This window comes from Carassius auratus, chromosome 32 (assembly GCF_003368295.1).
Source record: "Carassius auratus strain Wakin chromosome 32, ASM336829v1, whole genome shotgun sequence".
In the NCBI taxonomy this organism is placed as follows: Eukaryota; Metazoa; Chordata; class Actinopteri; order Cypriniformes; family Cyprinidae; genus Carassius; species Carassius auratus.
This window is the reverse complement of record NC_039274.1, coordinates 16,062,790-16,089,927: the sequence shown is the minus strand read 5'-3', so window position 1 is coordinate 16,089,927 and position 27,138 is coordinate 16,062,790. Positions and strand designations below refer to the sequence as shown.

The window sequence follows — 27,138 nt, the reverse complement described above, 5'->3', positions numbered from 1 at the left end:
GCTAGCTGCCTGACACCTGTGAGCTCTTAGCTGGTGAGATCAGGAGCGCATGTGTGAAATTTATATTTGTGGGCTCGAGTGAGCCTGTATGGGTATGTGGGTGGGTGTATGAATACTATAACAGACACCTGCCTGAGGCTGGAGCTCGCAGAAGGACCATATGGCTCCACTCCCTGTCTGCTGAGAGCCAAAGGCTTCAGCTGCCTCTACAAAAATAACTCCCACATGGGGAGGAAGTCCTCGCGGAGAAAGGCCAGGGCGTGCAAAGAGGTCTGCTTTTTCAATCAGACCTTCGACAGACCAAAAAAGAAAAGGAGAATTTTCATCTACACTTTTTTTTTGGGGGGGGCTAAGTTTGACGCGTGTCAAAGTCCGTTTTGGACAGGGCAAACAACTCTGGGAATCGATATCGAGCCTAAAAGCTGCAATTTTCGGCGTGAGCAGAGCCACATAAAAAAATCTGAAGCTTACATTCTCACCTGTGCTCTGAGCCAAACTGGTGTCCACATGAAAAAATCTAGCTTGCTCCTGAAATGTTCCATCATGCAGTCGGCTCAAAACTATCAAGCTGGATTTAAGGATATGCTTGCCTAAGCTACTCATTGTGGGCAATAACCTTGCAATGTACAGTTTATTTTGGTCCATGAATCACAGTTTCTACCAACACCAAAAACGGGGCTCGTGTAGGAGCCGGAGCGCTGGGACTATGCCGCATTCTGCTTAAGTCAGGGAAAAGCTTGAAGGCCCTTTGCTATTGAGCCTGAGGCTCCGAGTGCACAAAAAAGCAAAAGCTCGGTGGAGATTTATAGGGACGATTTCTTTAACAAAAGACAGATAAAATCGATGTGCTTAGTGTGCAGTTTGATGTCACACTGGAAACACGTGAGCACTAACTCACACTAGCCCGTTCCTGCACTCATCTGTATACAACAACACAGTAAATATTTCATCCAGCCTTTCATGCTCGAGAAACTTGATGTCATCGTGCTCGTGCTAAATGTTTAAAGAACAATTGAATAATTAAGTTGTGATATTTTCATGTTAACATCTGTAGCTCATATTAGCAGATTCTGACTTGGTCCCTGAGGGCTTGTCAATGTTGATATGTGGTTTGAGGATTGAAGAGTGGAGAAGAAAGAGCTGTCCATTGGCTAAAAGAAAACTCTCCTCCCTTGGTGCATGCATAGCAGAGGTCAGAGTAATGTTGTGTGTAGCCAGCCAAAGAGCAAGGCATGGTCACAGTGACTATAATAAAATCTGACAAGGATAGAGGGGGACAAAAAATGATGGATGGAAGAGAGATGGAGATAAGGGAAGAGAGAAATACATAGAAAGAAGGGAACATTCACAGCTGGAAGAATAAATTCTCTCACCCTGAGCGAACTTTGGAGGATTGTCATTGACATCAGTCAGGGTGATTTTAACCTGAGTGGTTCCTGACAGACCACCCATGTGTCCACCCATGTCCTTGGCCTGGATTACAACATCGTATTCTTGCCTGGCCTCCCTGTCCATGTTGGGGAGAGCAGTTCGAATGATTCCTATAGACACATAAAACACATAAAACATAAGATGCAGCCGAAAACAATTGACCATCCAGTCATTGATTTCTTGAACGCTTAAGCTCTTATTAATTGACTTGACGTTTCATCAACTTTTATGAGATTTATTCCATCTGAACAGTTAGAATTGATTTCCATTTCCATTGCTCATTATGACCTATGGGCTAACTCAATTAGTCGAAATGTAAACATTATTGCTATTACAACAATCTGTTAAATTACAAGTTAAATTCAGTTGTACAACTGTATTCTTTTATTTGATTTGACTGTCATTATTCATTCAACTTATCTGTCAAATGCATGCATTTGCATAGAATAACTGATTTAGTATTTCAAATCAATGACTCCTTATTAAATATATGTTACATATATTGTGCGAGCTTACTTAGCAAAATGTATTGTCTTTAATACTGGATAATTTTAATCTTCAATTTCTACTCTATATATGTTACTATTTACATAAGTACATTTACAAACTATAATAAATGCATACTGCTCTTAGGCCATAATGTACCATCTTCTACACATCCTACCATGCACGTGTCATAGACAGACAGCTTTTATCCAGTAGGGCAACTGGCCTTGGTCCTACACTTCAGGATAGTGCTGTCAAATTAAATTCTAGCTTTCAGCTGGCACTATACTCTTCACATCAGCTTTCAGACCAGGAAAATATGTGGCTATTTTGCTCATTCTTGAGGTCCTTGAAGCATTTACCACAAATGCACTATTAATAGTTATAGGATGGTTTTGTTAGTACGACACAGATGAGCAGCACTGAATAGGATCGAGCAAAACACAGAGCTTCAGTTTATTAGCAGCATCTGCTCCATCTCCTCTGACTGCTGTAGGGGATTCCACTGCCACCGGGACACTGTACTAATGTGACCACGGGTTCATTTAGCTCAGAGAACGCAAGGTGCTCTTGCAAAGCATGAAAGGACTACCCTCTTCATTCCCACTTCTCATACCGTGACAAATGAATAGAAGCCAAACATGATTTGAAATTGCTCATGATGCATATCGGAATGCATGGCTGGCTCCACAGAACTAACATCGAACCAGTGAAAATATCATTACTGATGACTGTACCTGTTTGTGGCTCCACAGAAAAATAAGGCTGGCCCTGCAGGATGCTGTAGACCAGCCTGGCGCTGTTGCCGTATGTAGGATCATCTGCGTCTGTAGCTGTGACCTTTATCACTGAAGTACCTGAAGAGAAAGTACAGCACACATCAACCACGATAGGGATAGCTTTTGGGTATTGCACAGATCTCACAGTCTAAGATACACCTCTCACCGGAATTCACAACAGATATAAGAGAGACACTAGCAACTTGGATATTTCTCAGGTTATAAAGTTGATCTTGAATAACCTTTTTTTTTTTTAAGGCAACATGAATATTTTAGAGTCTAAAGCTAGACGATACAAACCGTTGCCTCTGGTTTGTGCATGCAATGTTTTGCATTCAGCAGGGCTCATTTCCATGAAATCTAATTCAGTTTACACACTCAAATCAATTTACCTAGCATGTTTACCAACTTGTCTAAAAATATAAGGAATTGACCTGGGCAAAACTAGCCTTTGGAAGTTCCCAGTAGTATTAGGTGAGCATTTGGGGGTAACAGATCGTTACCCTGTGACAGGAGAGCATTACTGATGATGTATTGCACAGTGAAAATGCAGTAAAAACAAATACATGCACACAAACAAATGCATGCACACACACACCCAGACAAGCCAGCAGTCGCAAAACAAGAGTTGCAACAAGAGCACCGACTCACTTTCTGAGTCAGATTTCAGCTCTTTTGAATAATGCATGAGGAACAAGCTGTCAGGTGTGGGCTCACAGAGAAAGAGAAAGAAGCTGACAAATACGCTTTTCCAGAGGCTCGCACTCACCAACATTGGACATCTCAGCCACTCGTGCATAGTAAGGGGCGTGAAGGAACTCCGGCGGATTGTCGTTGATGTCCTGCACCTTGACAATGAATTCTGAGGGAGGTTCGAGGGGTTTGTTGGTGTCTCGAGCCACTGCCTGGGCGGTCAGGGTGTACTGGGCCTGCTCTTCTCTGTCCAGTGTCTTTGTGGCATGAATGTTGCCCGTTTTGTCATCAATGACAAAAATAGTGCCTGCTCCCTCCCCTGAAAGGATGTATTTAATGTTCCCATCTCCTGAATCTACATCCGAATGAAGCTGGAAGAAGAGAAAGGGCATGCGAGTGAGAGGTTTCCATCAACAGCGGGCAGGTCAAACAAGAACGCTGCCTTGAAGTAGAAAAGCTTTTTGGCTGGTTTTCAGCGATAGCATCTCCTCTAGAGTATCACATTAACACACTGGTATCTTACAGTAATATCCACCCTGACGGCTGACTGTAGTGAAGGTGAATTCAACAGGGAAACATTCCTCTAGTGAATGCAAGTCTACATTAGTTTCATTCGAAAATGAGAACAAACCTCATTTTTGTAATGTATGACTGTTTATATGTTGCACACACATAAACTGTATAGAGCTGATGCGAATCAAGGGATGTTGATTATGCAGGTTAAAATGAAATTAAACTCCTGACACAGAATATGCCCACTCAATAAGTCTAAACCTCTACTTGGGTTCAGGTGGGAGTTTAAAGGCCAAAGTGCTGCGGGTTTGCTATGTAACTATCCGACAGGCCCATAAATCGTCCATTTCCCTTATGCAAGAACCATCGGGGACTGCACTGTTATTAAAAAGGAAATCCAATTTATAACCTTTAATCAAGTGGGCCACTGATTGCCTTTGTGGAACAAATGGAGGATATTGCAAGGACTCTGTCTGGAATGAAAACCCCAATGACTTTCATTCACAACATAACCTTAAGAGAAAAAAAAGAGAGGGAGGGAGATGGAGAACGAGGAGTAGGACGACATGAGATGGACGTAGATGTTCCTTGTTTCTACTTACCCGACCTACTAAGACGGGATCGGGGCCTGTGTACTCCTCAATTACAAAGAACTGGTTCCAGACCCAGCCCCGTTTGGAGCGGTGAAGCACCTGGCCTTCTTTGCCTCTCTCCCTGTGTCTGTGTAAAGAGAGATGGCGGCGGTGGCCACGCTCCCGTGGCCCTGAGACCCTGTATGTCGCTGCTGCTACAGCGCTCCATAGTGCGGCCCCCAAACACAAGAAGAACACCTGCTGTCTCAGTCCCTCCCACATCCTGCCCACACTGTCCACTTCCTCTGGGCCTTCCTCCTGTGCGTATCAAAATCCAGAGAGAATCCTTGAAATGGGGTCCACTGGAAGGTGTGGTCTCTAAAGGGGTCGAGGGGGACAGAAGGAGACCTCACTGGACTTGACTTCTGAGATCCATCACAAAGTCATGCTTTTCCACTCGTTCTTCTGCTCCGATTCTGAAACAAAAATGGAGAAAAAGCCATTAGTCATATGAGAAAGAATAAGTAGGGGTACACAGGTCTAAACTGTCTACACAAAGCCTAAACAGTACACTGAAAATGTCAGGATAATAAAACATTTAATGAAACTTTGAGGCAAAACGTTCTGCACTATTACTAGGTCACAAAGAGAATTTGTGTCATTGATCAGGTGAAATCCTTTTCAGATGTTCTTGCTGTTCTTAGAAAAGTCATATGTTCTTGTTTCCACTGAAGCACAAGATGTTCTTTGGCTCAAATCAAGCTGGAAACCTTGATCATCAGGTTTTACAAACACACCTGGGGAGTTCGTGCAGCTTGAGTGCAGATCTCATTAAAGCAAAAGCGGGACAAGTCAAAGACAAATACATTGTGAAATTGTATGTATTTCTATTCAACTTTTAGTGAAAATTATTAAGCTTACAATATAACTTGTAAAATATTTCTATTTCAAATACATGCAGTTTATATATATATATATATATATAAACTGCATGTATTTGAAATATATATATATATAACAATCCTGAAAAACATGTCATGGTTAAAAAAAAAAAAATAATATTAAGCAGACATAAATAATAAGAACGTTTCTTGAGCCTCAAATCACCAGTAATGGCTGCTGAATTTTAAGCTTTGTCATGATGGAAATAAATTGCATTTTAAAATATATTTTAATAATTTTAATAGAAATAAATGCAGTCTGGGTGAGCATAAAAAATCTTTCGAAAGCATTTCAAATCTTACTGACCACAGAGGTGTATAATACAATTACCTCAACTATTAATATTAAATAATATTAATGAATATACATCTCATCAAATTCCTAATATAAAAGTCACACAATACCTGCTCTTTAACAACTGTCAATACCATACTTTTCCAGATCTTTATTGTGTGTAAACACATGTCATGTTATACATCCAGTAATTAACCACTTGAGGTGTTGGGTGAAATCCCATAAAGTCCGTCCATCGCTCTCTGTCTGGGTGTAGGCGGATGTGGTATGGGAGTGCAGCCTGCTGGGTATTTTCTCATCCACTGAGCCGCTAACAACCTTTAGCTCTGACAACAGCTACGGTGGGCCGCTGCACCCACGCACACACACATGCTCCGCCATCCTTACCCTAATCATAGTAAGTCAAATCCTCACTTTACACACATATGGAGGAGGGGTCTGTTAGAGTGTGAAAGGCACCAGAGGGGTGGATAAGCAAGACAGAAAACAAATCCTAACCAATTGCCAGTCTGCAAAGCCCGTAAATATTTCCCAAAATAAAGTGCAACCAGCAGAGAACTAGGAAAGTGGGTGCCCTAACTGAGGCAGACCTCCATACTGTCAGGCCCTGATCACATTATATTGCTTCGCTCTTCTCTGTAAATTGGCATCGGAGCAAGAGAAAGAAGACATTCTACCCCTTCCTTTCATTATTGACCAGCCACCAAAATGTCAGAATTAGGTTAGTCTTGCATAGCCAGACCTTCAGAATGAAGATCTGGAATTCATGGCAGCTTTCATTGGCCAGGAACCGTATTTGAGGCTGTTTGACCAACATGTCAAACAACCAATCACAGTTATTTCATTCATCAATACAAATGAATTGCAATACAAATAGCAATGGGTGACATTTTACCAGATTTTGTTCAACACATTTATTTATTCCCCACTAAATAATGTTTTTGATAAAAGTTTAGATTTTATAAAATGACTGTGCTCCCATATCTTTTGCTGCTGAATTATCCACTAACCTAGTTTATAATATTATTTATGTCATAGATTATGAATATATATTTGCTTTTCATTTTTTTTTTATTTTTCTTTCAAATGAAATTGTAATATAGCAGATTGAATATAATAGAATAGTAGATCGTGTTTTACACATAAAGAAGTGATAATCAGATCAACACACAGGTATAGAAATTCTATATTGACAAAAAAAAGTTTGTATTGGATCTGTATCGGTATCAGTATCGGCTGATACTGATCAGTTCTCAAAACAATTCTATGGTTGTAGAGCATCTAAACTCTTCCTCTCAAGAGTGCTCCTTACAAGCACTAGGAATCCAGAGCATTTACACTGAACAATATATATTTTATTATTATTATACTTATTTATTACATAAGTATCTTATTCTCACAAAGGCTGCATTTATTTGATAAAAAAAAAAAAGAAAAAAAAAAAGAAAAAAAAAAATTATAATATTGTAAAATAACTTTGCAAATTAAAATAACTTCTTTTTTTAATCATTTTTATTAGTTGTAGTAGTAGTATTTAATTTATTCCCATGATGGCACAGCTGAATTTTGTTTATTATTACTTGTGATCAGTTTAATATGTCCTTTAAAAAATATACATTTCTTAAATAAATAAAAAAAGTACAAAAAATATCCTTGTTTGAAGTTGAGATGTACGGAATTGAATACTGTATTCAGAAACACTTGATAATTGTGTCTCACCTTTCAGTAAAAGTATTCTGTCTCTTAATTTCAGTTAAAACTATCATGTTTCAAACTATCAGGAGATGTGTGACCTCGTTGGGGTCTGTGGTGGCTCTGAATGGAGTCTGCACATTACTGTTTGATCTCAAACAAGCTTTTTGTAAAAACAAAATTAATATATGCATACCCAAAAGCATGCTATTCAGTGAAATTGAAATTAAGAGGTCCATGTTATGCTAAACATTCATTGTCTTTCACTCATTAACATTTAGAAAATTACAAGAATATGACTGTACATTTGACAGATATGATTTCAATGGCTTTGCAATGTACAATAAGCATAACAGAGTATGAAAATACATTTATATGGCAATATATGCATGCTGTTATTGGCCATAGTCCCTCTCTCCACCAAGGGATCTAAAAAAAAAAAAAAAGGTTGAAGACCCCGTCATGCAACCCACACCATTCTTCTCAGAATAGTACTCAGCGTTTTTGTAGTCATTAGGGGTACATGCTCTTTGTCTCAAAAACCAAACCACTTGATGATTTATAAAAACATTGAGAAATTACAGTAAATGTTCTAACCCCAGAGCTATTCTTGTTTTTACTGAAACATTTGTATAACAAACCAATTGTAGAGTCACTCAGAGATGGTAAATGATTCACCAACCCTGCAATGTCTGGAACATCTGTAAAAGGGATATCGTTATTTATCATGACCTTTAATCGGCAGGACGTCAAAGTGTGTCTCTGCTGAAACGATTCAAGCTCTAGCATCTTAAAACATATTTGAGGGAGGAAATAAAAGGCAGATAATGTATTTTAAGAGCAGCTGTATTTGTTTGTCTCTTCAACAAAGAAACTGCTAGCGTGTACTGTTACGCCTAATGGAGGACAAGAGAAGAAAACGCCTCAATGTTTTGGAACCACAAATGATCACCCTTCCTTAAAGCCTATAATTACTAGTTTAGTGGGATATATTCAGTGGAATATATTACACATGCCTTAAACTAAATATTGAATTCTGGACTATAAAATGCCAAGACCTTAATCAGAGTTACAGATTCAGTTGCCACTGCAAGAGCCTTGGGATGAAATGAAGAAACTGCAAAAATCTGAAAGGCACTGGAAGTGATCCTCTGGCTGAACTAGTATAAAGATATAAAACAAATAAACGGATGAATGGGTGGATGAATAGATTTCAGAATCCTTAGGAGACATGTCAAACCAGATCCAGAAGCTCTGTCATGGCCCATTGCAAGCATTCAGAAGTCTGAGAAGAATCTAATTTCCTATCATATTTTCCCACAGCGGAAGGAAAAGGAGAAAAGGAAATGGAGAGCGAAGGAGAAGAAGGGTTATGGAATAACACTTGAAATCAGAAGTGAAGCTATTTCTGTGGAAGACTGAGACCTGAGTGAAAGACATTTATTCTGTTCTGTGCACAGTATTTTCAGTTAACAGCCACTTACCCTGTTGGTTTCTGAATTTTAGTAGCTATCGCTAAACAAAAGAAGAAAATTACAGCAATTCAGCTGCAAGCACACTCTGAATCTCTGGATCTCCAACCACAAACTTGGTATCTAATGAAAGGTGGCTTGAGAGCAAACTAATGTGAAAATGGTGTGGTCAGCTCTACTTCATTTTTCACTCATTTCCCCCCTCTATCTTTCTTTCTTTTTTTTTTTTTCTTTTTTTTTACTCTCAGTAACATTCTCTGTTGTGGGATTAGGCAAAAGCAAACCAGGGTAAAAGTGTTGTAAATCCATAAAGATGATTCATATCCATGTATATGTGATATATGCTACTGGATGCTTGGATCTTCAGCAACTACACTTGCTGCTTTCACATGACTCTCTAAAATTGTATTTGTATCTTCAGTATGTGCACATGTACACATTAGATATTACACTAAAGTGGCTTTTGCATCATTCGGCCAATCACAATGCATTGGGTCAGGTGGCCAATCAGAGAAGACTGCGCTATTTGAAAAATAATGTGTTTTTTGAACATTAAAGCATGTCAACATATTCTGTTACACCAAATACACAAAATAATCACATTTAAAACTATAAATACTTTAAAGTTGTCTAAATTAAGTTCTTAGCAATATCACTAATCAAAAATTAAACATGTATGTTAGGAAATTTACAAAATATATTCATGGGACATGACCTTTGATAAAAAAAAAAAAAAAAAAAAATTTGACCCACAAAATGTATGTGTGTATATATATATATATATATATATATATATATATATATATATATATATATATATATATATATATATATATACATACACACACACACACACACACACACACACACACACATATATATATATATATATATATATATATATATGAAGCTCACAATTATGGAAAGGGGAGTTACATATGTATTATATAGTAAAATTGATAGAATATATTTTTTTGAACTTCATGAATTTAGAAAGTGGCCGTAAGGAAAGAGCTAAAGCATTAAAAATCCCCATTTCCACCATCAGGGCAATAATTTAAGAGGTTCCAGTCATCTAAATGATTAAACAAATATGTCTGGATATGAAGTGTGTCTATCATTCTAATGCATGGTGAGAAGGAGAGTTTGAGTGGCCAAAGACTCTCCAAGGATCACAGCTGTAGATCTGCAGAGATTAGTAGAGTCTTTTTGGGGTCAGAAAGCCTAAAAAAAAAAAAAAAAAAAAAAAAAAAAAAATTCAAACAGCACCTGCATCAGCACATGGGTTTCAAGAACCCCGTCTTAACTCATCCTAAAACAGCATCCAGCATATTCAGTTGTCAGATACGACTGGCTTCTATGGTCAGATTTTTAAAGCAGCAAACACTCAAGATGGGTTTTGTGCATACAGGGATAAAAAGGTATCCCATGTGTACAATGTTGTGGGCCTATTTTTCTGCCGGAGATCCTGGATATCTTATTTAGATACATGACATCATGGATTCAATTTAATACCAACACAGAGCTGAACCTATATAGCAAATGAGTGTGGAGAACTGAAGAGGAGAAGCATTAACATGGAACTGTGAATCTGAAGAGTCTGGAGTGATCCTGGATGAAAGAATTGTCTCTGATCTCTTGTCAGGTGTTCTCCAAACTTATCAGGCATTGTAAGTCTCTGAGCTGTTCTCTTGGCAAAAGGAGGCTCCAAAAGGTATTGATGAATGATTAATTGTGAACCAATGTGTATGAAAAAAAAAAAATAAATCATACAATTTATCTCGCATTTTAAATTCTTATTTTCCAATGAAAAGTTAGATTTTTGTAATTTTTGTAATAAAGGATACATATTTAAATTCACCCTCTCAATTGTAACAATACATGATGCATTCATTTAGGCTTAATGGAAGAAGAGTTCACCCAATTCTGTTTACTACTGCAAATTAGCTGCTTGAAAACAGACATAAATAAAAATGTTGCTGTAACAATGCAAAACTGTAAATAGTCATTCCCAGAAATTTTATATAAATAATTGTTTCTTCTTGGCCACTCATGATTACTTTGATTCAGCATGTGGGTTTTTGTTATACTACCCATATTATTATGGTGGTTATTGGTACATTTAAGGTAAAGCCAATTTGGTAGTTCAAGTGGACTATATATTAGCATTATTCTTTGAATTGTAAGCTGTTAAAAATACAGGCACCATTATGCCATCCTGTAATACATGAAACAATGTCACCATTTTGTTTTTTGTTTTTTTTACAGTGATTTTCTGTCAAGCACAGATGCCATTTTTTGTTCGTAAACCTAACAGAATACTCACTCACACACTCATTTAGCCTCTACACTGTTTTTTTTTTTTTTAAGTATACACTTACATGGTGTTTCTTATCCAGCAGTGCCTTTTGCTTTGCTATCCAACTCCAGTTTCTGTCACTGGTTTTTGATGGTCTGTTAAGGCTGGTATTTTAAACCATGTTAGACTGTACATTCAAATAATCTCAATATTCTCCCTTTCTATATTTTCAAGAGTTTAAAAGAAATCTCAAGTACTGCCTGCTGGTTTGGTTGCTGGCTTTGAAGCTTTTACAGATGTGTAGAAGAAACTTGGGTGCCTTCTACCCTGGTGTATATTGAGGGAATGCATATCAACAGCACATAAGTAGTTACTTTTTATTTCGATAGTTCACATTTGTAGGTGCTCTATGAGTAACTTACATCATGGTTAGGGTTATGGAGGGTTATGGGTTATGGAGAGTAGAATATGCTGCCATGTACTTGCAAAGTTACTTAATCAGAAGAATGTCCAATGGGGCACCATCAAAATAAAGCATTTGCAGAATATGCTCCACTGAATGTAATTAATCACAGCATTCATATTAGTACATTATAGGTTTGATCGAAAAACCAAGAATGCTTAAAGGTTATAGCACCACTAACAGTACTATAAGGAAATAATGAAAGGATATACAGATTGTCCTGCCCTAGTCTCATACCACTGCTCAATGTACAAATGTCTGACTTCATTTCAATGGGAATCCATGCAATTGAGAATTCTGAATGACGGCAAAAGTTTCCCTTACACAGATTTGTAGTTGGTCACATAAATTTGCCACATTTACCAACAGAAAGCTGTTTGAATTTACTTCTGTGTCAGCTATACTTCATACATCATTATATTGACTATATAGACAATAGGGTTGGGCCGATAGATAATGCCATCGTCCATCAACGATGGCTGATAGACATCACATCACACTGGAATCAAGACCCCCCCCCCAACGATCACTGTTTAGTTTCATTATGACTTTCGATATTCCCGATCGCACGCAATCTATTTATACTGTGGAGCGGCAGTACACATTTTACAAGATTATATGTTTGTCTGAGGAACTGCAAATCATTCGCCATCACTCTCAGTCATCTCTCCGTAAGGCTGTGTTATATTAGTTCACTAGGCTCCACTATGGTAGGCGTGACGTAAAAATCATCATCACAGAGTGTGTGGAGGCTCTGAGCAGATGACTGTATGCCTCCTATTTTTCATAGGCTTCAAAAGCACCATTGCACATGTGCAGGCTGCGTGAAGAAGCCTGTTGATACTCAAACCTGTACAATCTGTCAATAAAACAATATAAAGACTGCCAGTTGTGCAATAATTCTGGGCAATTGTTTGTTCACATGTTTGCTGCGGTGCGTACCATCAGCGTACGCTTTCGGTAGTATAAATACAAGTAGTTCATGTCCGCGCTGTCCGTGTACGTGTCCGGATTGCTCATGCAGAAAGTATAACAGGCTTTACACTGTGTCTACACCGGATGCGATTCCGTGTTGTTCCACGCCACATCAGCTAAAGACTAAAGACGCGACAAAGTGACCATTGAAAATCATTCGAAATTTTTGTGTAGACACCATCCTGATTATACTGAGTTCTATTGACTGATCTATATATAATGAATCTCTATTATAGATCAGTGGTTCTATAGTATTTTGTTGTGCCACGCCACTCTCATCCGATGTAGACACAGATGTTTCACTGTAGACAACGTCCGATGACAAATGTGTAGACATCGGCCGACCCTAATAGACAATGGACTATTCTGCCAGCAACACTTGCTAAGGTGCTGTGTCTTTGTAGTTGCCTCTTGACATTTAGCTGGGAGTAGAGAAAATTTAGTAGAAACATAGAAACAATTACACATTTCATCGTTAAGTAGACTTGTTTCACCCAGACAGTGTGAGTTTCCCTCTAGCTCTGTATTTTCAAAGCCACTGAGACTTTTGAACTTCTGTGAAGGTTGCTCCCCTCTCATTCGGCTCCTTCATCTTCACATTCTCCTTAGGCACTTAAAGACCAACTCTCAAGACACAACGATCTGAATGCCACTACATCATAGAGAGTGCTAGTATAAGCAAAGCTGTTCACGTGTTTAGCTCTGTCAACGTGCAATTTTAAGGATCTGAGTGTCATTAAAACATTCACATAACAGTGGTGGACTCACCCTAAACAAAAGTGTGATGAAGGCTAAAACCTTTTGTACTATCTACCATAATCCCATGGCCAAAAGTCAGAAACAAAAATAATTGCTTTCAAATGACTAATTGCTGTTTGAGGCATGAAAACGAGAAGGCTTTTAAAACGCGGCGATGTAACAGGAAGTCATAACCTCTAAACACTACACGTGCTCGTGATGGACCTGGGAATTGAGATGCGTATCTATTCACTTCAAAGTTCCGCCATCAAAGCCTTTCCTGACGCTGTCACGGAGAAAAGAGCTTTTTGGTTTCTCATTACCCAGCAGTACTTCCCCTGGTCAGCGGTTGTGCTCACAGGGCGAAACCTGACTCTTAATTGTCGTTCAATTACAGAGACTAATCGGTGGAGGTGTTTCGCAAACAAAAATCCCTCAGCCTGGCTCGCTGCAGTGCATGGCTAAAGAGCTGATTTGTATTCTAAAAAGGTGACTAATGCTCATGCCTCTTTCTCCTTCCCTGCCTCCCGCACTTCCTCTGAGAGGTCTGGATTATGAATATGCGAACAGTTGTGGCCAGGGTTCTTAGTTATGGATGTGAGGGAAAGCCTTTGTTTTTGCCGCTGTTTGAGATGTTGATGCTGCTGTTGCTTCTGTTGCTGTCACCGCTGCATGTTAGTGGAAAATCAGAGCTATTAACAACCAGTGAGCTGCTTGGATCTCTCTGGTGGAGTCTTGTAAGTCGGACTACGGAGATGAACACCCTAACACTTTCTCAAGATGTTATTTCAGAAGAGCCCAAGGCTCCGCCACTGTCTGTTCTCCAGCACGTGCCCTTGGAAAAGAGAAGTGAGTATCACCTTACTAGGGCAAACAAGGCTCAGCACTCTTCTTATATTACCTAGAACAACATGAAGGTTAGACGCCTAAAGGCAACAGTGTGTGCTTGTATTCCCTGCATACCTTGATTATCCACTCTACGAGGCGTATTTGTTTCCAATGGAACATCAACTTCCGTCAGACAAGTGAAACAGCAGAATGTCCTGATAACAAACTCTAAGAATGTATTCGGCTTCTACTTCTAACATTCATTAGAGTGTAAGAGTCACTGGTGTGTACAGATACGCAGGTGGGCCTACATTTGGTGTGGCGTGTGTTTGAGCCACTCAACCAAACTATCAAAACTCATTACAGCTTTAGCTATAAGTATTAACCACTAGAATCAGCTTTTGCACATGCCTGGTAATGATATTTCTTCTCATTATTCATCTCCGCCAACAAATCATCCTTCTGTCTATTCATGCAAGCACAAATATGGATGTATTAATAACAATCAGTAAATCATCCCACCCAGTCTGTGCTTTTCTTGCCATGCCCCCCCCCAAAAACAGCCCTAAATAAAATTAAATAATAACAAAATTGAATACAGCAATTAAAGCTGTGTTGATTTTCATGAATAGATGTTTAAATGTGCTGAAATATCATTCATTTCAAGCCCTGCACATATTTAAGACGATGGCATTGAAACTGAAAGCAATACAAGAATAATACTTGGGCAATTATTAAGGAAATTGAGAACGAAAACAAAAGCTCACAGATAATCAGTTCAAGGAGACGTACATGACAGTATTAAATGGAGTCATTGGGGTCTATGGAAAAACGCAAGCATGACTGACTTTTAAAATAGTCAGCCATGAATGATGATTCCGGAGTTCTATAGCCTCTCAGTTGACTTCTTCAAAGTAATTTAACATGGTTTCTAATAATTTAAGATAATTGTTCCTTTCTTCTTTTCCCCTCTTTACACATCAATAACATCCTAATTATGTCTTCAGTTATTATGCAATTCCAGTAAGCACTTCATAGCTTCACTGTATATCCAAGAATACTAATGACTAGGTTATAAAAACACTGACTAACGACAGCTGCATCCACTCAGAGCTTCAATCACCCACAAGACACTAAATCCATTATTAAAATGTACAAGACTAATAAAGGCCCCGTGTCTTCTCTTTTGTCTCACGCACAAGGCCCAGAATATCTCTGTCAGCGTGGAAGACGTGCTTGCATATTTTTTCTTTAAGCAGCTTTGAGGTGAATGGTGGGGCACTGCCAAAGCCTCTCATTCCCAAACCTTTTCATTTCCTGGAAAATAGAGGACTAGTCAGGGTTTTCAGAAGCCCTGTCCCGGAGGATCCAGGGAGCAGGGAACTGCGGTGTCTGGAATTGATTTGAGGCAAAGGGAAAATAAAACACTCGGGATTCCTGAGGTTTGGTGGGACAGCAGGCAAAAAAGTCATGGATCCCATCAATGCTATGTAGGGAGACACTGGAGACGGTGAGAAATGAGACTATTATGCTACTGCGGCTAACTTGGGTGTTTATAGGGAGCCATTTCACGTCCAGGAGCCCAGACAACTTATTGGATCACGCAACCTCTGATATTTAAAATCACTAGGCATATTTCAATAATATTCCCTCTTCTGAATTTCCATGTAGGTTGTTTATTTTTTCAAAAACACTCTCTTTACTGCTAACATCTGCAAGCTGCTTCCTTGCCAAAGCGACTTGACTGACAGCTTTATTGTTTGACTTTTTCAAAGATGATTGAAAAGCAAATGGTGCATTGATAAACATCACCCGATTTTTAATACCTTTTCGCCAAGCATCTCCTCTGAGGAGAGGTTAATTCAGTGAATTGGTAAACAGAGAAATTAAAACTCAGAGCCATTTCAATAGTCTGCTCAACTGAAAAGGAGAGAAACTGAAAATGATTACCCAGCTGCTCTGGCACAGAACGGCTCACAACTGAGAATGCAATGGAGGCATGTCTGTCACATTAAGTCAAAAACTATATAATAGTGTAAGGCTGGGTTAAAAATGATCCAATCCCACAATATATTTTGTATGTATGTATGTGTGTATACAAACACACACACAAACACACACAATTGTAGACAGTTTTCTCAGCCAGAATGACTTTGCAAGAGGATTGAGGCTATCAAAAATAGCAAAAATACAAAGCAATATGTTAAACTCACAATTTCATAGCTACGGAACAGATCTCATTCTGGGGTGCGGGCAGCAGAACAGAAACTGTCTCTATGGTTGTTAAACAAACACAGAAGATGTCAAGGTGATGAGCAAGACGAAGCGAAGGGGAAGGGAGGGTTGAGGACAAACAACATGAGCAAAGGGAAATCAAAAGCAGGGAACATAAAGCATTGTCAGAGAGCACTTCACTGCGTCCAATTTCCTCTTATCAATGATGAAGACATAGACTCATTTGAACAGAAGACTGTGACATTGAACCTATATTCCTAATCCCTCCACAGAGAGGGGTATTGTGGAGGGCAGGGACTGCAAAAAAACAAAACTGATGGCATTTTCACAGCCTGTTTCTAGACCAAGCAAACATTTTAAAGTCCTAATACCAGGAAAAAGAAAGCAAACCAACTAACAAACAAAACTATAATAGCGGAGTCTGAATTTTTGACCTCGAAAAAAAAAAAAACACTATATATATATATATATATATATATATATATATATATATATATATATATATATATATATATATTAAGCTGCTTTTGGACCATTTCTAAAGGCATTAGAGAGAATGCATCTGTCTCTCCACACAAGCAATTCGACTCTCAAGCTCCCCTTTTACTACGGCTTAGAGACCTTGAGAGGTGGTTAAAACAAGGAGATGCCTGTCCTCAATCCTCCGAACCAGTCCACCCCTGTCATGCACCGCTGACTCAACAAAGATACTCTGTCTTCCTTAAAACATCTGGTGACAACTACCTACCAGCAGGACCCATTTGAGACGGCCTCAAGCCACAGATTAGGTGTAAATGATCCAAAATGGGAAAAGGCAGTGATATAATAACACAGAACCTTGGACCTGTAGATCAGCAGGGAGTAAACAAAGGAAAATGTAGTCAGGGGAACACAATCACACTTGTTATCAATCTTCTTAGGACCTTTCTTTGTTGAAAATGAAACTCTCTCTCTCTCTCTCTCTCTCTCTCTTTCTATATATATATATATATATATATATATATATATATATATATATATATATATATATATATATATATATATATATATATATATATATATATAATTAAATAACATCATCCTCATACACCTGAAACTGCACAGCTTCAAGTAAAAGAGTCATATTCCTAAATCAATTTAGAAAAATCTTGTCTGTCAGGGCCACTATTAAGGAAATGACCCATCACCAATGTCAAGACAATTCAAATCTGTATGTGTCTATATGTGGGTTACTCTTCAGTTAAAGACACTTTTGAGTAATCTACAAAAATCTTTAAAATCTCATCAGTGTTAAAAATGTATACCGTAAAGATCTAGGTAATTTATTTATTTATTTTGGAAAAAGTTATTTACACATTGAACTCAGCTATACACTAACAACGTACACTAAAAATGTTGAACTTTAAAGTAAAACTAATTTAGTTGTTTCTAAAAAAATAAATAAAAAAAACTGTAAAGAAAAGAAACACTTTAGTAATGACTAATAGACCTTTTCTCATTCAATTATTTAGAAGTCTTAAGATTAATTCGATCTTTAAACTGTGGCTCTGCTGCCCTGGCGGAGATGTGCTCTTCTGCCACTTCTTATCATTTTAGGAAAATCTCAAAGGCATGACAGCAATATAAAAGACAGTGATGTATCTATATTTTTATATAAACTGGACACATAAATGCCACCTAAAATGAATGTATTATTTCTTAAGAGTTATTAATAAAAGTTGCAAAGTAGTTTTAAGTTACATGTAATAGTTTAAAATCCTTTATACAAGCTTTATAATTATTAAATACAGAAACAAAAATAAATCAAAAAGCCATTAAAACCTTTGTTGTTATTATTATAATAATAATAATAATAATTATTATTATTATTATTATTATTATTATTTAATGTTTCATCTTTAAAATTATTATAGGAGCTATAAAAAATATTTTGTAAAACTGTAAGCAACATCTGTATGACTGTATATTTTAACAGAATTTCCATAACAATCAATTCATAGGAGTGTTGCATTATGGGACCTTGATCTCTGCTCCAGGCCTTAATGGTAAGTAGCACAAAAATGTATCTAGCTGTTTCAGCAGTACGCAATTTTATGAATAAAGCAACACTGAATGTCAACAAAGTGACAGTTTGGTTCAATGAAAGTTAATGTAACACCCCTCCCCCAATCTCCTCTCCACTGTGTGTCTGTCAGCCACTGGTTGTGAAGCACCAAAAGGTCAGATCTCCTTCAACTCCACATAATTATTCTATGGGAATTTCAATAAAGGGACTGCAGTTACAAATAAACTACTCGTGTAATTTAAAAGCTTTGAAAGACTGTTGAATGAGATTATCACTATTCTTCAATACCATAAGCAGTCCTAACAATGTCAAATCCACCATAATTCATGACACACATCTTTTGTAGCAGAATAATCTTCAAAACGCTGCAAGGCAGAGGACATCGCCTTATCATCAGGTCTCTTCTGTTGAGGAGTATCTTTCCCAACCAATCCTTCACTGAATTGAGCATTACTAACTGTAAATCTTACCCAGTGCTATTTCACCTTTACATAATGAACTTTACACACACATCCAGACACACGTGTATAAGGCTTTCATTCCACCATTTCAAGAGCAGTACAAAAGTCTGCCTGGTTGAATCTGACTAGAGCTCCAAGGCCCCAGTGCACACCATCACACGGACTGTACAGCAAAAAAAATAAAAAAATAAAGAAATAAATTGAGTAATTTAGCAAGTATCAAAGGAAGCAAGACAATCCACTCTTTATTCCAGTTGGAAAATGAGATTGTTAATCCTCTGGGGTTTGCATTTGTTTTGTGTTTCTAAATTTGACTCCTCTGGGATTTATGAATCACTATAATCCCACGACACAGGAGTTTATCTACTTTATTTATTTATATGGGCCTTGTATTTATTGTATTTGTATTGTTTATTTATTGAGTACATGTAGTATATTCAGGTTTATTTTTTATTTTGTGTGTGTGTGTGTGTGTGTGTGGCTATTGTTATTCAGAAACTGCCCTATTTTTCATTATCTTATTTTATTTTATTTTTTTAAGTACAATACTTGAACCACTTTTTTAAATATTTGGAAGAAAATTCTGAAGTTTCCATAATAGCCTATATTCTGCCAGATCATCAGTTGTTTGAAGACTAACTGGTATATTTTAAATTTGATTGTACAAATTTGATCAAAGTGGTACAAATATCAGCAACTGCTTTGAACTGAAGCACTACTATTGATTTGTCATTTTTGTATCTCAGTTAATCAAAACTCTTTCTAACAATCAATAGTTCCAGTGGGTCTGAAAAGCATCCGTGGCACATCGAGAATCCAGGAGGAACCTTCTAGAGTGAACAAATTGGATGGATGGGAGGCTGCTTATCTGTTTATAGCAAAAAACTGCAAACTAGTTGGGAGAAAGTCTGTCTTCTACTATGGCAACAAGACGAAAAATCTAGTCGTTTAATCTGCATGGCTAGAATTAAATCTGTTTAAAACCCAGAAGGCTAAGAGTTTTGTTTCGATGCCTAGCATGTATGTCAAGCTAATGCCTGATCCTTTAGTCGATGGTTAAAGACAACAGAATCATTGTGATATGCACAGGAAGAGATGCGTTCATCCATAAATGTTACCAGCATACTGATTTAGCCTACATTGGTGCAGGGGGCAGGGGTTAAGGCTCAGAGAGGGGCTAACTGCTGCAAATGTTGACATTAGCATTACATTTCCAGGACATTTGCTTAAATTTGGTATTTCTGCTCTTTCCTTTTTTTCTCGTGTTGTAGACGGGACAGGATTAGTGGCTCCTGACAGTCATGACATATGGCAAAGCCAGGCTACAAGCCAAGATCAAAATCACACCATGTATTATTTCTAGTTCATGCTCTAGCAAAAAGTGTTTCATAAAAATGCAAGGTAGCTAAAACAACTAGAAGTCAGTGCTCATTAATGCAAGCTGCTTTGTGAGAGAGCATATCTCAAGTGTGATGGGAACTGTCACATCTTGATGAAAGAAAATAATGGGTGGGGAACGCATGTTTACCCGCAGGAGTCATTTTCAGAACGCCGGTTTGAGGATGTACATTCTTTAACCACCTGACATTTACATGCATCACACATCATTCAGTCAAAATAATTCCATCAACAACCACACTCTTCAAGATTCATGGGGGAAACTGAATCAAAATTTAGGACACGTTGACATCAAATGTCTAACAATACATTGTTATGCATAACATTTTTTTTATGGACCATTTGAAATTCATATCCTAGCTTTCATATCAGCAAACAATAAGACACCAAATGCAATATCGTGTACAAAAGCATTCCTCAAAGCAGCCAAAACAAGGAATTCTTCCTTGCTTATTCTCAAGTTAGATTAGTCATCTTCGATGTCTCAAAATGGCAGTTATAAAAATCCAGTCTATGAAAAGAACTCAACAATTTGAGAGTGAGAGAGCCTCAAGGAAAATGTCAGTCACATAATGGCAGCAGTTCTCCCATGAATTCCACAGTCTGTATGTGTGTGAATCCTTTTTGCTATTTTTTTTTTTTTTTTTTTTTTTTGGTGAAGGTTCCACAGTGGCTGTTTGATTCACAAAGGTCATGCTGTGATTTTTTTTTTTTATTTATTTTTTTTTTATATATATATATATATATATATATATATATATATATATATATATATATATATATATATATATATATATATATATATATATATAATTCTATCCTGGCACCTCATGCAGAAAAATCGTTTACTATAGTTAAATGGACAGGTTTGCCTTCAAGCCTATAAAAGAGAAAGTCATATATACGTAAGTGCTGAGCCTAACAGAACTAAGGGAAACATTGTGGTGTGGGCCAGGTTGCTAAATATGTGCAATTTAGGATCATATTACTAGATCTCTTGTTTAAGGTTTCCTTTTCACTTGTTACTTATTCATGCAATTCACTCCTGTTTCCAGCTGAAATGAACACCAGTAACGGTAAAACACCAATACTATGATTGCAGACGCAGATCACTGGTTAATAAAGACTTGTTTTATGCTATGTTACTTGAACAATCCAATGTTATGACAACTCTCTGTTAGTGCCACTCATTGGACATTTTACTTTGAAAGAGTCACAAAACATGTCAGAAGCAATGTCATAATCAGAGGCATGTTTTCATTCATAAATATTAATAATACTCTCTCATAGAGCTGTACATTCAGGTGCTACTACATATTACAGCTGAGTTTGTTCTGGACAACCTTTCTGACAAATACATCACACACTAAGTGCTTTTTATGACAAAGCATTGAGAGAAACTCACTATAGCCTTCATCCTTACACATCTCCACACACTAGAACAGTGGTTGAAGAAAGGTTAAACTATTAAATGCTGTATGCTATGGGCCACAAATGACTCCTGGTGACATATTGAATTTCATTTAGTGCCGCACTAGCATCAAATCAACTTCGGGAACTAGAAGGCAGACTCACAGTCACTTCTTTGAACTCTCTGAATATCAATGATTCTGTACAGTAATGAGAGAGTATGAGAAATGGTCTCTCAGCAGGAAGGATTGGAGGAAGGGCTCATGGGAGCTTGAATTAACAAACATATCAGTAACAGTTAAGAAATATGACTGGCCTAACTATACTATAAGCAGACACTCTGAAAAAATTATATTCAAGGGATGTGCAAAACTACTTATTTTCCAAATTGACTTGTTGGTGGGTTGCCTGATGAATAAACGACTAATCGACTAAATAATTAGGCTGGTTTCATGTTCACTTGACCCCAAATGGATGCATTTATTTTACATAAGATGTGTTCAAAAACAGCTAGATGGAGCGCAGCAGAATGTGTTTTTTTTTTTTTTTAATTGGCATGATTCCTGAATGTGTACGGCTGAAGTGGTAAGGGGATGCATTTTAAGGCTTACACTTTTACAAGAAGACTGTCAACAAATTAATTAAAGAAAAAGAAAACCGTTCAACTAATTGGTTGTAGACTTAATCTCAGCTTCAGACGTCACGCCCACGGACCGTTGGCTGAACGTCTGATGCATATGGCACACAATAAAGTGGAAAAACTTCAAGATTGTTGAAGTCATCATTGGATTGGTTGAATTCTACAGGATTTCCACGAGATGTGTGTGTTGTGGTCTTTAACGTTCCGCCTGGAATCAAAGATACCATGGCGCCAAACACCCCTCACGAAAGAAGAAAGCCTAGTGTTTACAAAGGTGACAGCGAGTGCTTATCAGGATCAACTAAACACTGGATTTTCAAAAGTATGTCAAATACTTAATGTTTGTGGCATAGAATCTTTGAAATATGTCCAAGAGTTTTACACACCGGTCCGTTATTGTGGCGAGATTTCCAAGCCTCAAAATGTGACTATGAATGAAACAAACTGTGATTGGTTGATTGACATGTCGGCCAAACGGCCTCATGGGCAGGCCTTGGCCAATGAAAGCTGCCATGAATCTTATTCAGAACCGGATCTGTGAGCAAGTTTCTGTTCTGAAAACTGTTCTGGTGCGACACGGTGTTCTGAAGATTCGTCGTTTCCCATAACGGATTTCACAAACCAAATAACAGAAATGAAAGACTGCTATTGTATGTAAGTATGAGGGATAGATTATTTATTGTACAGGTCATTTCAAGAGTGATACACAAAGTGGAAGTTTCATACATTTTAAGTGTTTGAAATGTGGAAACCAGTCTTTGCATCACACCATCTCCTGACTGCATTATTATTTGTAAAATTGGGGCTTTATGGAGAGTGTTTATACATGGTTATAAGTATAAAACATAATAACAGTAAATTTAAATAGAACCAGAACCGGAAAATTTCTAACAATACCCAAACTATGAATATTCGTATACTGTGATATACAGTATGTTGAATTTCGACATTGCCAACCTTTAAATTAGGTTGACAGTAAGTTATAGTATTGTATTAACAGTATTGAGCATTGAGTACTTGAGTATTGTGCAGTTTTCCTTGCCACTATTTTTTAATAGTTCATTTTAATGTTATCAATGTTTAATGTTATAGTTCATTTTAGTGTTCCTGTAGCTCAACTGGTAAAGCACTGCGCTAGCAAGCAAACAAGTGCAAGGTTGAGGGTTCGATTCCCCGGGAACACATGATATGTAAAAATTGATGGCCTGAATGCACTGTAAGTCGCTTTGGATAAAAGCGTCTGCTAAATGCATAAATTTAATTTAATTTAATTTAATTTAATTTAATTTAATTTCATTTCATTTCATTTCATTTCATTTCATTGGAACCGGAACCGGAACCGTTAGGTGGAACCGGAACTGGTACCAGAATATGAACCGAAAAATTTCCCCCAGATGCCACAAACACCTCATTTATGATCCTTTTGCGAGGGACCCCCTTCTTGAAATATAAAAGCAGCCATATATGGATGTGTACAAATAGCCATTTATGCAATAAAATAATTATATTTTAAATATTTGTCAAATAGTATGGCGGAAAAATACTTTGTGATGTTGTAAATTGTACAGAATATTACAGCTGTCAATTTAATTAAATATGTGAAATTGATCTCTTTGTGATTTCTGACCAGTCTTTTCTGAAAGCACATTCTTTTAATACATTGTTCAATATTTCCTGGATACACTTTCACCCACTTGTGATTCCAAACATTAAAAAACCCCAGACTAGACCACAAATTTATTTTTGTGTTTTTAAATCTCTCCATGTGACCACATGTAGAGCTGAAAGGAAATGTTGTTTTTATTAGTCAATGCTAAACTCAATAAAATAAAATAAAAAGAAAAGAGTCAAATCTGGACTCAGATCTCTAAAGCTTTGATACAGACGTTTGTCTAGACTTGCAAATGCAAATAGAAAGAAATCTGCCAGCACATATATCCAATCACAGCCCATTGAGTTTCGCTGTTCCCCAGCTGCAAGAATGCAAATCTTAAGGCATGAGAAGGGTAATTAACAGTCTAGTCGTGAAGCCTGGCAGAGCAAGTTATCCTCATAATTACAGTGAGTAGGACCTCCGATCAGCCGTCTGCTTAAAAAAGAAAATGCTCCAGTGCTACTTTACATAAACATGAAGACTTGCCACATACACATTTCAAATAGAGGTATCTCTTTAACTATGCAAAGACGGCGTGAGTGCATTTGATGGCTCTGTTTTGTTTTACATGAATGTGCTGCATCTTTTATGTAATACATCTTGTGTGGTACATTCCAACATCAGCGAATCAGGGCAAAGGATGAAATTGGGTTTGGGCAAACATGGAGCACGGGTGGACAAATTAGACTTATTTACAGGGTAAATATGCAGGTCACAGCTGTGTCTTTGCCACACGTGACGGAGCATCCTGTCAGACACTACTGTGAAATGTTAGACAAAACTAAATTACTCCTTTTCAAAGCTGTGTGTTTCCAGGAATCATGAGGGAAATGGTGAATACATCCGAGATGAGCCTAATGTCACTCCCCCTCCCCCTTCTCCCTTTGAATTCTATATCTTTGTGAATATTACATACTTGTTTTTCTAATTTATTATCGCTGTCCAATTGCAACCGTTTGAAAAACAGCAATGACCAGAAAATGTCCCTGGGACCACATCACCAACAAGTGGACATATTGTACGGCAGAGAAAGAGCATATACAAGTCAAAATACAACCTAAGCCACACAATAAAAAGCAACTTTAAAGGATTTGTCAACAGACAGAACACTCATCTATAGTTTTAGTATCCTAAACAACACCATCTGGGCCTGATTTCCAGCACTTCAAACCAGACGGGGGAACAAACTGCATAAATAAGCATCCTCAAACACCACGAAAAAAACAATAACTGCCACCAATCTTCTACAGACGCGAACAACAGTCAAAAGCTTCTTAGACGTGAACACAGCCAGTGCTTCTGACAGGCCGAAGGTGAACGTGTGTGAGAGAGAGAGAGGTAGAAGAAAGACAATTAGCTTTCCTCTGTTTTTCTTTTGGGACAATGGACACAATGCATTTAGCAATCAAAGGACATTGTTTTATTAAAATCTCTGGAGATGAAAACATCAGAGTTTCAATAGCAGAGAGAAAAAGCGTCAGACAGCGAGGTCACCTTGTCTAACTGTGTGACCTGCCTCTATTCACCTCGAACTATACATATTCATTGAACTGTTGCTAAGAAGGCATTTTCAAAGTCAAGCTGCATTCTAGCAACTGTGCTTTTCTGCTTCATGTATGGGAGACAACAGTGGCATGAAATGAGTGGCTGATAAATGGCTATCCTCTTTTCACAGCTAGTCTTCTATTCAGTTTTTTTTTTTTTTTTTCATTTCTTTTCCAGGCCATTTGTTTCCTTCCAAAGAGGAACTTCAAGTGAGGGTGCAGTCCAAGTAATGACTTTGAACCTGATGCTTCCAACTCGAAGCATCATCACAACCAGCATCAAAATCACCCGGCATTTTCCTCTCGGTGAGGAAGAGATTACAGAAGCATGTCTGGCACAAACATATGAATCGGGATTTATATGTCTGTGTGTGTCAGTGTGTGTGACTTCAACAACAAGCGGTCAAAAAAATAAAAACTAAAACCTGTGATTGCATTGGTAATATATGTAAAAGTGGAGGGCCGCAGAAGCTTAAGGAAAGCATGGGTCAATGGAACGGTGATATACCTGGCACCACTTCTCTCTCAAGGGTGATGTTTATGGATAAGCTCTTGAATATGTATTTCACAGTTTATGAGATGTACCTCAGAATGACTGTCCTTTATTTCCCCTGAAAAAGGTCACTGACCCTCCACTGCTGGCGGACACCTGACTTCAGGCCAAATTAAATCACTCCACTTTCCCTCCTTGACTGCCATTTATTTTGAAGAAGAGGCTCCTAGTGCATCATATTACCTGTGTGAAAACCCACAATTGAGGGGAATTCAATATGCTTTCAACATGCATTTAGCCTCTGCAGTGTCAGATTTGTTATTGTGTATATCTGATTAAAAAAAAAAAAAAAAAAAAAAAAAAAACAATGATTCTCCTGGTATGCTCATCGAATTATTGCAGTTCCACCTATCTGACCCTAATTTTGTAAATCGTTAGGTTTGTATTATTTGTCTATAGTTCTTCACATCAAACTGCAAATGATTTTCTCCACTCTATTGCTTTCTAATAGGATTTGTGCAGCAGCATATTTGATTGTAGTAATCTATTTACAGAAATCTTTAGAAATGAAGAGAGCTGAAGAACAAACTGTGAAAACTGTAAATTGCTATTAAATGGGGCTTTGTGCCTGCACAACACTGATGCCCTGTTTGCATTGCCGAGGTGCATTCTGATAAAATCACCATTAATAGAAAAGACGGCCATGCAACGAGCCTAGTCATACATGGGAGATAAACCAACATTTAGATAGGCTGAGAGATAAGTAAAGGACGCTTCAAAAAAGTCTGTCTTTAAGCCAAAATGAGCATTAGAAATGAGATAAGCCTGAAGGTACAGTAGTCTGGCACATTTTGGGATCACAATTTAGCAGTCGGAATAAACCTTGTGATTAATTAGCACTTTGACTTTCATGCTTATGGTGCATTATGGGTGCCGGGAGCTAAATCTCACAGAGATAAGGCATCACCCCTTTCCTTATTATAAGAACATACTATTTTTCTTCGTTCCTTTGCTGTTGTCATTGGAAAGTGACCTATAGAATGCACTTTTTTATTTATTTA

General features: G+C 37.7%; 1 protein-coding gene across 1 annotated transcript in view; it reads right to left on the bottom strand.

The window, feature by feature from the left end:
- LOC113051700 (cadherin-11-like) overlaps positions 1 to 27,138 on the bottom strand; it is a 56,779-nt gene that overhangs the window by 11,649 nt on the left and 17,992 nt on the right. The window contains exons 2-5 of the mRNA XM_026215664.1: positions 4,505 to 4,950; positions 3,466 to 3,760; positions 2,655 to 2,774; positions 1,374 to 1,541 (exon numbers count right to left, since the gene is read on the bottom strand). Of these exons, the coding sequence (XP_026071449.1) occupies positions 1,374 to 1,541; positions 2,655 to 2,774; positions 3,466 to 3,760; positions 4,505 to 4,756 (835 nt within the window). The 5' untranslated portion in view covers positions 4,757 to 4,950. The remainder of the gene's footprint in view (positions 1 to 1,373; positions 1,542 to 2,654; positions 2,775 to 3,465; positions 3,761 to 4,504; positions 4,951 to 27,138) is intronic.